The sequence below is a fragment of the Pipra filicauda genome, unplaced genomic scaffold, assembly GCF_003945595.2.
Source record: "Pipra filicauda isolate LSUMZ 115617 unplaced genomic scaffold, ASM394559v2 scaffold52_size3558583_pilon, whole genome shotgun sequence".
Classification (NCBI taxonomy): Eukaryota; Metazoa; Chordata; class Aves; order Passeriformes; family Pipridae; genus Pipra; species Pipra filicauda.
Window position 1 is genome coordinate 1198738 of NW_024104676.1, and position 16027 is coordinate 1214764.

At 42.4% G+C, this 16027-nt stretch overlaps 1 protein-coding gene across 7 annotated transcripts in view; it reads left to right on the forward strand.

Annotated features, from left to right (window-relative positions):
• Positions 1-13375, forward strand: part of LDLRAD4 (low density lipoprotein receptor class A domain containing 4) — a 279863-nt gene extending 266488 nt beyond the window's left edge. For 5 of the 7 annotated variants that reach the window (XM_027742938.2, XM_039387087.1, XM_039387088.1 and 2 more), the window contains 3 exons: positions 141-295; positions 10376-10429; positions 11710-13375. In XM_027742938.2, the coding sequence (XP_027598739.1) occupies positions 141-295; positions 10376-10429; positions 11710-12252 (752 nt within the window). In that variant the 3' untranslated portion in view covers positions 12253-13375. The remainder of the gene's footprint in view (positions 1-140; positions 296-10375; positions 10430-11709) is intronic. The other 2 variants (XM_027742939.2, XM_027742941.2) reach the window with 1 other exon arrangement.
• The last annotated feature ends 2652 nt before the right edge of the window (positions 13376-16027 follow it).

Genomic DNA, 16027 nt, shown 5'->3' on the forward strand with positions numbered 1-16027 from the left:
TTTGCAGAATGGACAGCAGTAGTATCACATGCCAGATCAATCTTGATGAAATAATGAGGTTTTTTTCAGATTATGGCTTTGATGGTTAATTTTGTGTGTTAATGACACATTTACCTCTTTTTTTTTTTTCTTTGTTTTAGCTGAACTGGAGTTTGTTCAAATCATCATTATAATCGTGGTTATAACTGTTATGGTGGTAGTGATCATCTGCTTGTTGAACCATTACAAACTCTCGACACGCTCTTTTATCAACCGACAGAGCCAAAGCAGAAGACAGGAAGAAACTTTGCAGACGGTGAGTATGAGCCCCTTGCACCAAATTCTTTTTCCTTGTGCTGTATGGGCCTGCAGCAAAGCCTCCTGAGGAGCTCTGGTACAGGCAACTGTTGGAAAAACTTTTGATATCACTTGTAATACTGCCTATAGTTAGGTCTCTTGCTGGGGTTGTATTTGTCAGTAGGAAACAAAATCAAAACATAAATTTAAGGCGTGCTGTCTTTGATTATTTTTAGAACCTGCTATGTTTTATGTAACCTGTATTCATTTTGCATTTGGAGGCTCAGATATGACTTTCTGTTTGCTGCTGCTGTAATTTGAAAGTGGAAGGGTAATGAATGGAGATTACCTGGGTTACAAGGAGTTGAAATACACCTTGTTGTGACTTTCCGTATATTTACTGATACCCTGGAGTTTTATTGCTGTTACTCTTTTGTGAAGCTGCAATAGCTGTTTGCTGGATCCAAAACACTGTCCCAGTAAGGGCAGGAAAATGTAGTGTTTGTTTCACTCAAACACATAAAAGAGACTAGAAAAAGGATCCCTCCAAGGACTTGAAGTGTTTAAGATGTGTTGTTACGGAGTCCCAGACTTAAGATGGAATCTCAGTCAAGACTTGTTAAGGCTGTATTTAGTCAACCCAGCAGTAAATGGGCACCTAACTTGCTTTGTGAGCCTGGAGTTTGCTGAGTGGGATGCTCTGCTTCCTTGTGACGGTTAACCACAGGGTCTCCCTGACCTTGGAACATCCCCCTGAAGCCAAAGCTGTGCAGTGTGCGGTGGTGTTGGAGGGAGGTCCTTTCTTCTGATGTGCTTTTCAGTATCCCCAGAGTGGTGCCCTTGGCCTCTTTGCTGACAGCATGGGTAAGAGGCCATTTTGGAGGGTAGCCTTTTGATGTGTTGAATTCCTGGTAAGAGCATTGGGTTCATACCTTCATTTCACTGTCAAAAAAAAAAGTCCTGATTGTAACCGAGAGATGTGGTCCAGTAATGGTTTACACCACTTCTAATTCCACAGTCTTGCCTTTTTATCCATCCCAGTCCTAGGTTTCCTCCTTCTTTGTGCTCCTTAGGGAGCTGCCAAGGTCATGGTGAGAGGCCTCAGGGAACCGCTCTGACTGAAGGCTAATTGGTGTTTGGTTTTTTTGGTTTGCTTTTGTTTGGTTGGTTTTTTGTTTGTTTGTTTGTTTTTTCAGCTTTTGGGTTTTTTTGCTTTGTTGTTTGTTTTTTTTTTTTTTTCCCCTTACATTTAGATTTCGGCCAGGTCAGTGAGGGAAGTGTCCAGGCAGGGGAGGGAGCACTGACAGGAAGAAGCAGGGATGCCACAACCAGGGCTGGAGCTGAGAGACTGCTGTGGAACTGCACCCCTGGCAGTCTTGACAATTGGCAGCTCTCTCCTGAAAGTCAACTGTAAAGTGTGACAATGGAGGATTCCCAAAGCTCTTGCTTAGCACATCACCTGTGCCCTCTTGCTGGGGTGAATATCTCTTACCTTGGAGGCTGTGGAGGGGGGCTCCTAGGAAAGGAGCTGCCTCCTCAAGGAGAGGTTGCCTCATTCCTTAACACTTTGATATAGTGTAGGAATGCTTAACTCTAATTTGGTTACAGATGAAACTGGAACTGTCATACCTTAACATTGTGGACTTCAGGGCTGGAAAAATTGACTAGATTAATTTGAATGTTGCTTTGAAATGGACACTGTAATTCAAAAATCACACTTCTGTCTGAAAAACGTTGGCTATAATTGCTACAAATGCCTAAAATGAAATAGTTTCAGATAAATGAAATGCATTTTCATCTTCACAAATCTTTTAAAACTGCAGTAAGCTGTCAAATGCATGAAGTAACCCATTATTTCCTTTGTATGGTTCATTAGTATTGTCTGTTATCAGAGCCAGTGTTGGGGTTTTTTTCTCTTGTGCACAAGGGAGAAAATATCACCTTCTTGTGAAGAAGAACATGCAGTTTGGCAGCAGGAACTTGGAAGGCACTCTAGTATCCAGAACTGCTTTTAAATAATTTTTAAAACACTGACTCAGTTTCAGTTTGACACCCTTATAAGTAATGATAATCATAGCCATGTGAGCACTTTGTGGGAATCAATGATTGGATGGCAAGAACTGGTTACTAATTCTTCTGAAAACCTTCTGGTATAGGTTTGTCATCACTATTACTCATCTGAATTTCTGATAAGCTGAAGCTGTTCTTACAAGAAGGCCATACTTGTAGGGGATGAGGCTTTAGAGGTCTCTAAGTTCAGATGTCAAAAACATTGAATTTTCCTTGGGTGTTAGAAGGAAATTCTGATAGAAACTGGCTGTGCAGTACAAACTTTTAAAAGTGGTGTGGTGCATGAGGGTCAGAAAACCTCTGTGATGAAGAGCTGAAAACGACCAGTCTGTTCTCATTGTCCGTAGTGGAGTGAGTCACACAAGAATGGACAGTGTGAGCAGTAAGATGCAGGTTAGATTATACACTTTTAAAATATATTTATTTTTTCAACATGCAGGCCTTGTTCTGTGTGCATGTGCTATCCATAAGCAGATTCTCTTCCGAGGGAATATTTTTTAACAGTATATAGAATCTGAAAACTTAATTGATTAAAATTAAACTAAAAAATTAAATGTTTATCAACTGCTAATGTCTGAAGAAAATATTAGTCTGACTCAGGCCTTCTGTTGGTGGAGAAATAGTGAATGGAAATAGAGGAAATTCAGATGTATTTCTTGAAAATGGTAAAGCAAATTAATTGGCTCTTGGGTAGTTCCTGTGGTGAACTATGAATTGAACACCCTGCCATGTAACTGAGGTAGCAGAAGTATATCAAGGTGTAGAATCCAGCCTTTCCTGTTTAGATGGGGCTTTTTTTTTTTTTTTGGTCCTTTTGTTGCCTTGAATTTTCCTTTTCTTCAAGCCTGTCCTATTTCTAGATAATCATGCCTTCCAACAGCTAAGTGGTGGCTGAATTGCACAGGTTTCTGGCTATATAAAGACCAACTATCGAACAGGTATATCGCTTATTCTGGTTCATCTACAGAGTGTAGTGATCAGATAAATTAGCTGCTGCCTTTATTGCCAGCCTCACACCTGTAAAACTCATGGGTCAGGCCTCAGAAATAATGAAATAAAAGGTATTTGTGGGTTTCTTTTTCTGGTTGAACTTCCTTAATGTTTTAAAAAACCAAACAAAAAGATGGAAACAAACATCCCCAAACAAAACAAACATGATTTAAAAAGTATGGTAATGAGAATTTCAAATTCCAGGCCTAGTTGGAAATTAGAGTATTAAAAAGATGAAATACCACTGCAGACACAAGTGTTAGTAACATTTGAAAGACAGAAAAGGGACCAATCATAGAAAAAAAGTTTCTCCTTGACAAGCACATGCTAAAAAGTCATTGTTGTGCACCTGTCCTGTCAATATGCTTTTCTGCGTAACCAACACTTCATTGGTATCTTTTTTCTTTTTCGTGGTTTTTTGTTTTTTTTTTTTTTTTTTTTTTTTTTTTTTTTTTTTTTTTTTTTTTTTTTTTTTTTTTTTTTTTTTTTTTTTTTTTTTTAGTTTTTATCCCCTCTGGAGTCTCATCTTCTAGTCTTTTGCCTGGTCTTTGGGTTTTTTTATTACCTTGGTTACTGTGCTGAGGCTTTAAACAGTTCACAGCCAAGGGCAGGGCAAACACTGCTCAGGAGTAGTGGATGCTTCTGCAGCAGTGCTGCTGAGGATGCCGCCTGCCCTCTCCTAGTGAGGCTATTAAACACTCCAGTCTTGTTTTAACATTAGCAGAAGTAAGAGTTTTGTGGTCATAACTGTGAGAAGTGGAATGATGGTGAGTGACAACCATGTTGATGTGAGTGGCAGTCTGAAGTAGGGCTGCAAGGTGCTAAATGGTGTCCATATCACAATGGATAAAATATTGAACAATTTCCCCCTGCTGGCTCATCCATCAGCGTTTGGCTTCACAGCTGGGAGCAAGCCAAGGTTTGCAGAAGACCTGAGAGGGATAAGAAGGCTGCAGGGTGTGGAATATACCAGGAGCATGCTCAGGGCTGCTTTACTAGGACAACACAACCTCTTGTGGGGGAGCAACTGATGCTACTGGCAGTGCTGGGGGGTTTTGGGGCAGAGCCATGTGGGAGCCTTAGAAAGGTACATCCATGCGCAGGGTAGTTGTGTCTGATATTCCAGGGGAGTTACATGTTGCAGCATTGCTGGCTGTGCCTTGGGAGGATTGACATTGTATTGGGAGGGCAGCATTGCTGCTAACCAAAAGAATCCTGCAGGAATGTAGGTAACCTCAGCTGAGCTGCTGCTGTGGCACTCTGCTGTTTGCTGGGACAAAAGATAAATCTTGCTTTCCTCATGATTAACTCTTAGTGTCATCACCAGTGATTTCCAGGGGGACATTGATGGGAAAGAGATTAACTAAGTGACTTACAGGGAGGTACTTAATGAGCTTCTGATGTTCCTAAATTCATTCCTTCTCTCCATCCTGGTGGCTTCTGTCTTTGTGTTGTCATCTTTTATAAAGTGGATGTTGAAGGAGTACTGAACAGTTGGACTGCCCCAGGCCTACTCCTGGCAGCAAAGTCCCTGCATCCATCACATGAGATGCTCATCCTGGCCATCCCCTGCCTCCCAGCACTGAGGGCAGCACTGCTGTTAGGGCTAGTCAGCTTGCATTAGAACTTGCATTGATAATGGTGGTCTGGAATGCCAAGCTCCAGGAGCACAGCTTAAGAAATACTTCCCTCTGTCCTGTATCAGCTATTTCAGAATAAAAGGGGAACATCAGGAGGGTGACAGAAAATAATAATAATTGACAGCTCAGGGATTTGTTAGTAATTTCAAATGTTAGTCTTTCCTATTGGTCTTAAATTGTTTCCTACTGATTTTGGCATTATTCCTTTTGTTCCCTGCTAGTGTCCCTGGGCCATTCATTCTCACTTTCTTACTGACATATGCAAAAGAAAGAAAATCCCACTGGGAACAAGAACCCAGTCTACAGCCAGGAGAGTGTGAATGCTGTAGATCACCCTGCTTTGCCAAATCTTTTTATTTGTACCAGTCATCAGTTGGCAGGGGCTGGACGTGTACTGTATTCTGCTGTCTCCTTGAGGGACACAGGCTTGCCTTTCCTTAGGAGAGCGTTGCCAGGAGGGACAGTGTGCATGGGTACCACACTTTGAAGTCTACCATAGTACAGTCAACATATCTTTAATAAGGGCAGGATTGTCTAGAAAATCTGCAGGTAGGACTAGAAGCTAGGAGCCCTGGCTCTGGGTGGCTCCTGACTCAGTGTGTCATCTTGGGCAACTTGCTTCATCTCCAAAGGAGGACGGGATAATAGTACTTATTCCCTTCAATTGAATGAAATGAAGATTACCTGAAGTGATGAAGTGCTGTGAAGTTGAAGAAATAAAAGTTTTAAAGCATTAAGTAACAGAAATAATTGCAGTAAGTGTAGGGAGGCAGATTACATGTGAGAGATTTGGCACTCTCCATAATGCTCTAGTGCTTCTCCTTGGTACTATGCACTGCTCTGCCAGACACCGTCACCTTTCCTGCCCTTAAGGAAACACAGCTTTTTAAAGGAACAAGCAGTCCTTCTGCAGTACTCGTTATTCAGTTGGGGACAGTACAATAGTTTGTTTTGCTTGTGTTTGGCAGGGAAAACGTTGCCATCTTCAAAGCTGCGATGGTCTGTAGCACCCAGGAGGAGACAGGGAGGAACAAGCCCCTGTGCCTTCCTGGAGCGTTTTCAGCAAGCCACTGCTTTAATGTGGTGTACTGTACCACCTAGGGCCAAAATAGGAAACTACAGTGCTGTCTGAAACATTTCACTTGCAAAAGAAGCATATATATTTGTGTGTACACTAATATATGAAAAAAAAAATAAAAATCTGAGTTAGGGAGAAAAAAGGGACCTTAATGATTTTAATGCATTTTAGACAGTGGAAAATTGACTTTTGTTTCTCAGGAAACATAATTTCAGGCGGAGTTCTATTTCTCAGGAACTTAAAAGTGGAGAAAGCCTGAAAATCTCCTTAACAGTCAGGAAAAAAGGAAAGTTTGGATTATATGGGATTGTCATGGTTTAACCCCAGCTGGCAACTAAGCACCACACAGCCACTTGCTCACAGCAGGATGGGGGAAAGAATCAGGAAGGTAAAAGTGAGAAAACTTGTGGGTTGAGATAAAGGCAGTTTAATGGGTAAAGCAAAAGCTGTGCACACAAGCAAAGAGAACAAGGAATTCATTTACCACCTCCCATATGCAGGCAGGTGTTTGTCCACATCCAGAACAGCAAGGCTCCATGACGTGTAACGGTGACTTGGGAAGACAAATGCCATTACTCCTGAAAGTCCTCCCATTCCTTCTTCTTCCCCCATTTCTGTATGCTGAGCATGACGCCATATAGTGTGGAATGTCCCTGTGGTCAGTTGGGGTCAGCTGTCCTGGCTGTGTCCCCTCCCAACTCCTGGTGCACTTCCAGCCTCCTCACTGGTGGGGTGGGGTGATGAGCAGACAAGGCCTTTACACTGTATAAGTGCAAACACATCCCTGTGTTATCAACATCATTTTCCTCACAGATCCAAAGCATGGCCTTATACTTGCTACTATGAAGAAAATTATCCCTGCTGAAATAAGGGATCCTCTTACTTTGTTACAGTTTGAGATTTTGTTATTAAGTGTAAATTTTTAGCTATAACTTCTCCTGACTTAAAAATTGTTCTTTTGTTAAGTGTCTTTCCTGCTCAACTGAGACAGTTAGATGACACTGTGTGCTCCAGTGTTTAAAAATGTCCTCAAAAAGTCATCTTCCTACACTGTTTAATTCTGGAGGCTCTAAACCTTTGTAAAATACAAAATAGCAAATTATCTTAGGCTTATGCAGTCTCCTAAGCTCTGTATACTGAGTTAAATAATCATCACCATAAGATAATTCACCATAATTAACTAATCACTCAGCTGAATTTATTAAATGATGCTGTTATTTAAAAACCTAATCGCAAAATTAATTTCTGTAAATTGTTGTGAAATCCAAAAATGGCAAAGGTCAGCAAAAGACATAGGTGGATCCCTAAGATTGTTCTTGCTTGGTGTTATTTGTAGGTGCTAGGATTTTCATTTGAAAGCCTAACAATGTTAAAGATTAATACAATGTAGATAATAAATGTATAAGCTTTCTCTGCCTGTTACTTTTAAGTATTGAAGCTCATGCCTGAAGACCTTTAATCTCTTTAAGAAGGAGCAAGTTGAGGTGGCTAGCTACTGAGTAACTATAAGAAGCAGGTAAATGAGGTACTGCCCACATCAAAAAATGGGTAAATTGGTTTTGCTCAGGTTTAATCTTATTTGTGCATACCTGAGAGCTCCTTGTACAAATCTGTGGGCATTTGGTGTGAGTGGCCATCGAGCAGAACTGCCAGCAACTGAATGTGGGAGCTGGGAAGTGCCTTGTCAGCTTAATGCTGGGTGGTGTGGTGCTGGGGCTGGAAGTGTGTGCCAGGCCTGGTGGCTGGTTAGCTGTGGTGCCAATCCATATTGCCTGTGCCTGCTTTTGTCTTGCTCACAGGGTGAGAAGTGGGATGAGAAAACGGTGGAAAGAAGTCAAAAGTAGTTTTTTTAATCGTTAGACCAGTCTACCTTGTATTTTGAAACACAAAGCGAGAACAATATCAGGAAATATAAATAAAAATGCTGTCAGTTCTCATCTGATTTTCACTGATCTGAACACAGGGAAGTATTTTAACTGCCAAATGAAGGTTTGTAAGGAAAGGGACAAGGAGAGAGGAAGAAATAGCACTTTCCCTCAGTGTAAGTCACCCCAGATTGTTCATGGTAGTTGTATCATGTTATTTCTTAAATCTACTTCTTGGGAGAAAAAAGGTCAGGGGTATATTTTCCTTCTGCAACACTTTCTTCTCCTCTCAACCCCTGGACATCACCCCTGGGATAGAGATCTTACTGGGGGTTGGCTACTGCCAAATGATTTATTCAGCCTGCTTCTCTATCCAGAGGAAACATTAGGGAAGGGGGTAGATACAGGTAGTCTGTGTGACATACTGTCACAGAAACCATGTTGTTACACATCCTTACATCCTAAGGATCTCACAGCCTCAGAGTTCAACTGCATCCCAGGCTGCTGCCTTACGTAGTTATCCCAGAGTGGGGATAGCCTTGGGTTCCTTTGGTCTGATCCTCTTCGTGTGACTGTCCCAGTGCCCTGGCACACTCTATGGGTTCCCTGTAGCAGCTGCAGTGCCTCCTGTGCTGGGATTTAGGCATCAGCAGTAGAAATAAACAGGCAACTCCTCACTTCCAGCAAGTTGTTTCTGTTATGCATGTCTGGTACCAGATCTGGGTGCCTTGGCTAAGTGGGCAGACCCCGTTCCATCACCATGCAAGGAGTTCTCTATATGCTGCACCATCTCCCTTGGTTCTTCTTACTCTCCTGTCTTTGGGGAGATGGGCCCTAGGATGGGAGCTGTCAATTTGACTTCCACATCAGGAACTCCTTTTCATAAGGGAGTTTAACTAATGTGAGTGGTGGGAGTAGATTTTATTTCATTCTGGGTTGGGTCATCGATTTTGCCTTTTTTCCGCTCTTCTGAGCCTGAACACATTAAAGGTGAGACCAAGACAGTTGCACTAAGCATAAAGCTACACACTGTTGTGTTTTTCAAACCGTGCTCTTGGGCTGTGTGTGGCCTGTAATTCAGGGGCAGTTAATTAAGAACTTCAGCTTTGACTAATATGTCTTACTAATAGTTGGAACAGGCTTGGAGCCTGTTGGGTCAACTGCTGATAACCTGATTGTCTTTAATTGTGCAGACATACCCTCAGATATTTCAAAGTGAGGGCATCTGGGTGATGGAAAAATGGAAAGGAAGGTGGCTAGAAGTATGTATATACATGTATATATAGTTGGTTACAATTTTTTCTGTTGACAAAACTTGTCTAGGCACTGAAATACATGGATCTGCATAAGATTTCTTTCATATCAGGCCCTTTGCAAAGGAGGATACTTGGAAAAGTTGTAAATAATTGCAATTGTCAGTCTCCCTCTATCTCTGCTCTCTAAAGCTACAGAAGAGAATTGTACCAGCTTTGTTATTCAAAGCATTTCCCTTAACAGCTGAATCCTGTGGGAGATTCCTCTTAGAGCAGCTTTCCTCTGCGGTGGACTCTCCTGACAAGATCACAGACGGCTTTTGGTCTCCAAGTGTCATGATGAACATCTAGTTGGGTCTATTTTTATATCTGAAATATGTTGAAAGATGCTATGGTGAGAAGAAGCAGTACAGTACTCTATACATGGTAATGCTTTTGGGGACAGTATGCATTTTCCTTCCAGTTTTTGAAATTTCTTTTGTCTGTAAAACTTGAATTAGCATCAAGAAAAGAGTCATGACCATTTTGATTTTCTCTTTGTGTACCAAGATTGAAGTTGTGTGCCTTATAGTTGCTCTGATGTGTCCTTTCCTGCTTCAAAATTTTCCAATAAAATACATTCTTTACAGGAGTTACTTCTACTCTAAACGATTAATTAAGAAAAATAATGGTACACCTTAAGCTGTTTTCCTTTACTGACATACTGTTCTTCACCCTTTTATCTGCCATGAGTGCTGGTACAGTGTCAAAACAGCGTTTGGAGGCATGAGGAAGAAAATACTTTGGCCTGAGAAGGTACTTGGAGAAGTGGTTGAAGAGGGGAACTGGCAGCTGAAACTTCAGCTCCTTGACTATCCTTTATGATGGGAATTGAGCAGCTGACAGTGTTACCAGGGTTTAGCGTGACTGTTGCTTCCCTGGGATTAGAGATACCAGGTTTTGTTGTGAACTGTTTTGCCTCTGGTGTGTAATTGGGATCCTGGCTGGCAGGTCAGCTTTGTCAGACCTGCCAACCTTACTGATGTGGCCTCATCATGGGTTGGAGGTGACAGGTACCCGTTCAGCCCACAGGTGCTGAAGTATCTCCTGTCATCTCTGCTCGTTGCCACATTCTCGTACCTGCAACCAGTTTGCTGCTTCCATATTGAGGCAGGATGGTGATGTGATCTATTAATTTTTCCTCTGTTTTCTTCCACATTTCAGGAAGGGTGCTTGTGGCCTTCAGAAAGCTCAGTTTCGCGCCAGGGTGCTTCAGAGGTACTGACAGATTTCTGACTATCTTCACCAATGTACTTTCCCTTTTTCCTGTAATATGTATTTAGTTCCTTTCAAAAACATGCATCTGTTTTGTAAAGAAAGCTTTTTCAGTGCAGTTCACGTAGTTGTGTGAGCCTGCCTTAACTCCCATTTCATAAATGCCTGAGACCTTTTCATTAAAACAGTGAAATTCTGCCTACCTGACACCTCATCTCCATCAGCAGCTACCTGTGTCATGTAGGTATTCACAAGTAAGTGGTGGAGGTGTGTCTCTTTCATGCAGTGGCTCAGCAATTTGAGATCCATTGGGAGCTGGGAGACTAGTTGCTCTTGTCCCAGAATTTTTCTTGGATTTACAACACATATCCTGTCACCGGTGTCTCCTGTCTTCTTCCAGCTGGTTCATATCCCTGGTCTGTGTAATAATTTGTGGGTGTATTGCTCTGAGTGGTCCAGCTGTCCTGTGACAAACAGCAGAACTTCCTCACAGTTAGTCCTACATGTGTGAGGGTCATGGGCTGAGAACCGGCTTGGATCCAAAAAAGAGAAGAGCAGTTTGGTAGATCTGGATCTGAGAGGCTAATGTGTCTATGTGGATCTGGGATAGACCAAGTGAGGAGCAGTAACACCTCACAGAATTCTTGAACTTTTCCTTTTGTAAAGCCTGATTTTCTCCAGGGTTTAATATACCAGGGGCATTTTTTGCATTCACAGTGCAGAAGCTTTGTAGGTCCTCCTCAAGGGCTGAGTACTGGCTGAGAACTGAGGGGGAGGAGGACACCTGATACACTCTGGTATTGAAGGCATGAGCTATGCTGGGCCTTTACAAAATGTACTAAAATGACCATCTGAATTCTTTGGTGATGTGTAGGGTATTACATTAACTCGGAGTAGGAGATGGAGGCTCAGACTGCAGCTGAAATTCAGTAATGGGACATTGTTGTAAAACTAGTCAATTGTCAAGACTAGAGAGAATTTGTTTCCTCTGTTCAGAAACAGAATAATTTGCTTTTGCTTTGGATGTTTTAATGTCAGAAGGTGTGTTGGGTCTTGGTCTTCCTTTGTGAAGCTGTTCTCAAGTGTGTTAGCTCCTTCCTGCACCTTCTACCTATTCTCATGCATGCATGTGGGAGCATGTGTGCACAGCATCTGCTGGGTTTAATCTCTAAGATGGGTGGCAAAGAGAAGCATTCTCCGTTTCATTGGTTCTTTGTAAATGTGGAGCAACCACAGCGCTTTGCTCAGAGGTGGAGTCACGTGTGTCTCTCTTCCTATTTCAGATCATGTATGCTCCAAGGTCCAGGGACAGGTTTACCACCCCATCTTTTATGCAGCGGGACCGTTTCAGTCGCTTCCAGCCCACTTACCCTTACATGCAGCATGAGATTGACCTCCCTCCAACCATCTCCCTCTCTGACGGGGAAGAGCCTCCGCCGTACCAAGGTCCATGCACCCTGCAGCTCCGGGACCCAGAACAGCAGATGGAGCTCAACCGGGAATCCGTCAGGGCACCACCCAACCGAACCATTTTTGATAGCGATTTGATAGACATCTCGATGTACAATGGGGGCCCCTGCCCACCAAGCAGCAATTCGGGCATAAGTGCAACCAACTATAGCAGTAATGGAAGGATGGAAGGACCACCCCCGACGTACAGCGAGGTCATGGGGCATTACCCAGGCTCCTCTTTTTTCCATCACCAGCACAGCAACGTGCCTCCTTCCTCGCAGAGGGGGAGCAGACTTCAGTTTCAGCAGAACAATTCAGAGAGCACAATAGTCCCCAGCAAAGGCCAAGACCGGAAAGCAGGAAACCTGGTCTAAAGTTACTCGCCCAGGTGCATTTGAACTGAAGACAGGAGATCCCAGCAGGGTGGTGGAGGAAGACTCCCATGTTCCGGTGCACAATGTTGTTACGTTTCACGTGGTACAACTTAGTAAAACCAAACGTGCAAACCAGTTCTTTGTTTCTGATTCCTTTCAGGGGAATTGCATGCAAAGCAGATTGAAAGAAATACAAACTTCCATTCAGTTTGTCTATGAGCAGTGTTTCAGGGGAGGGGGGGATATATTATTTTTTTTTTAATAAACTATTTCAATTATTTAATTCTAAAAGTTAACTTAGCACAGAAATGAAGGCTTGTACAGCCTGTTTTATACTCACTGAATGGTGGAAGGAAGACGGTGGTTTTGCTAGATAAATGGGGGAAGAATTGGCCAGTTTGCTTTTTTTTTTTTTCTCCCAGGGTGTGGATTTTTTTAATATGAAACAAAATTCCTGTTCTGTGTGCCAAGGTATAAAGTTGAGAACTTAGATGAATGCAAGGAATTAATTTGTGTTGTGATAAATGTGTTTTAAAAGGTTGCACTATCTTAATGTTTTAAAAAAATATATTATGAGGGAACTGTTTTATGTGAAGTTATTCTATATGTTGTCTTTTCACCTGTGGAATAATGATAGAGCTCCAGAAGTAATCTGGAGGAGTTTCCCCCCCTATCCCTGGGTTTGCTAGAAAATGGGGACAGGACTTAGCCTAACATCTCTTGACTTTTACAAATCAAGAAATACAGGGACAGTTGTCTTTGCAATAATTTGCATTCAAATAACAGTGCATCAGTGAAGTGTCTTGGAAACTTTTGGATGGAAGAAGGCAAATATGAAATCCCAGCATTTTCCATCACTTAGGGTTTAGCTATTTTGCAGTGTAGACTATTTGTTTTGTAAATGGCAAAACAAAAAATCCCAGATGTGGTAATTTGTATTGATTCTAACTAAGTGCTGCCATTCTATTCCTTTTCATAATGCAGTATAGCCAGTACTTAACTGTTTTAGAGATTTTTGTCCTCACTGTAGCCTGAAATGTATTTAGTTACATATCATGACATTATGCAATAAATTGTTTGAAAATGCAGGGTGGGTTTTTTTTCCCCTGCAACGCTGTTAAAATACGTGAGACTGTTGTGCTTTTCGCTCTCCATTTCATCCTTTTAGATGCTGAAGTTCAGTCCTGGAAATCCATCCTGCTGAAGTGAAGGGGGACTTTGTATCTAAAACTCCCCGTGCTGTTTCTGCAGCAGCACCAAGAGCCTCCATGACAGTGGTGCCGGCTTCTGTGGCATCCCTGGCAGTGACATGGGAGCGCCAGTTATTCTCGCTGCAAACTCGTTTGCTCTGGGCCCTGTTGCAGAAACCCTTCTCCGTGTGTGTCATCTGTCTGACGCCAGCAGGACTGCGCTCGTGGGTAAAGATGACTCACATATTAACCAAGTGTCTGTAAGCCCTAGTTTTGCTATACTGGTCTGAAGAGTAGTTGGAAAATGTTACCTTGCCTGTATCGTCGCGTCTGGGGTATTCCTCCACTGGCTATTCCCATGTGGAAGCACACACAGTGCCAGAAGGTGGTTGACAAATGGTGATAGTGGCATCACAAGCACATGAAAAAGCACAAATTGCACTTAAAATGCATTTTGGAAATGGATTTAAAGTAAGAATCTTTAGAGTCTTAGCTTGAATAGTTTCTAATACATAGGTGTATATGTGTCATAGACCTTTCCACTTTAAAATCTTTCACTTTTTTTCTAATTTCCTAAGCCTCGTGCTTGGTTTCGGGCAGCAGCTGCTGAGTGCCCCGAGGGCATTGGGGAGGAGTGGAGGAGTACTGTGCCCTGGTCCCATGGCTGGAGGCTGAATTTCTGCAGGACTTCTGTACACCAGGGGCTCTGATAACTGAAGTGCATCTTTGATCTATGCAGAGTTTTAATGCCAAAACAGTGTGTGTATGTGTGTGTGTGTGTGTGTTTTATGGGCCTCAATGTAGATTTGTTTTCTTCATAAGATAATTTGATTTTATTCTAGTTCAGAAAATGTTTGTGTAACTGAATATGCAGCCCCATTTGTCTCTGTAATTGTTATTTTGGTCTGAGTCATGCCGGTAATGCAGAGTAAAGCTGCCTTTTAATGTATGTATTATTTGAAGGGAGAGATAGAGATCATGTGATGGGATTCACTTACTTATTTTCCACTCAGACCCATAGGACAGGTGTTTAGAAGATGACTAGGTGACGGTCAGTCAGCTAGGGCTCTCATCATGTCTGGTTCCTGGGAATAAAAGCTGTGAAATTAGATTTTTGCGAACAACCTATGAACATAATTCTTATAATTCAACCAAAAAAAACCCTGAAGACAAAACCAGCAAATGTTGGTTTTGGTCTTCAGTGACTTTTGTCACTTCATAAGCGAGCCTTTAAGCCAGAGAATGTGTGTGCCTACACAGATACTGTGCTGTTGCCTAAATGAGGATTATTTAGCCGAGAAGCCTTCAGGTGAAAACAGCTGGAACTCAGTTGTCATGGCAGAGCACACCTAGATGGGGCCCTGGGCTTGGGCTGGTTGAGTACCAACTTTTCCCCGTGTGCAAATCTCAGCAAAGCAAGCCTTGAAGTTGCCTTCAAAGTCACCTCTTGGAAATGTACTTTCTTTGAAGATAGCCCTTTGCCCTCTTTTGCCATCTCTGCATGCCAGTGGTTTTATGCACTTCCCATTAACATTGTCCAGTACGCTGTCTCTTGATTTTTCTTGGCTGAGAAAATTTTTCTTTGCATGAAAAATGTAACCTGTTCCAGTTTCTTGTAGAAAAGATTAGTTTAAAAATAACTTAGTATTTGCTTACCTGATAGTTGCATTTCCTTTTGCATCTTATCATTCTCATTGTAAAATCATAGAATATGCTGGGTTGGAAGGACACCCATCAGGATCATCGAGTCCAACTCCTGGCCCTGCATGGGGCACCCCAAGAATCCCACCATGTGCCTGAGAGCGTGTCCAAACGCTTCTTGAACTTAGTCAGGCTTGTTGCTGTGACCACTGCCCTGGGGAGCCCTTTCCAGTGCCCAACCACCCTCTGGGTGAAAAACGTTTCCTTGATATTCAACCTAAACCTCCCCTGACTCGGTTTCATGCCATTTCATCAGGTCCTGTCACTGGTCACGAGAGTGAAGAGTGCCTGCCCCTCTGCATCCCCTCATGAGGATGCTGAAGACTGCAATGAGGTCTCCCCTCAGTCTCCTCCAGGCTGAACAGCTGCTCCTCATACGGCTTCCCCTTAAGACCCTTCACCATCTTTGTGGCCCTCCTTTGAATACTCTCTAATAGCTTAATGTCGTATTCTGCTTTTCCAGATGTAATGTACAGACACTATACCTCTCAGCTCTGGAAGTGTAGTCACTTGTTGACTTGCTATAGGTGAGCTTGCAACCTGCTACTTCTGTTTTGGGGCCTCTTGTATTATAGGAGTAAATATGCTATTTTCTGATGAATATTAGTGCTCTCCAGTAGGAGGGCTGTCAATAATGTAACATTGGATCAGTCTGTTTTTCTATCATTTCTTCTGTTGCAGTGGGAGAGAATCTGCGCTTGCTAACAGAACAGAATGGTAGAAGAAATACCAGAATTAGATAGCACCATTGATCTTTACGGGCTTAGAAATTGGAGAGCTCTGAAGATAGGTAATTCTATGAAGCATTTATGGAAGATGCCCTTTGAAAATACCCAGAATTAATTGAGGGCATTCCAGAGCCACTCAAATGAAACTTTGTATAA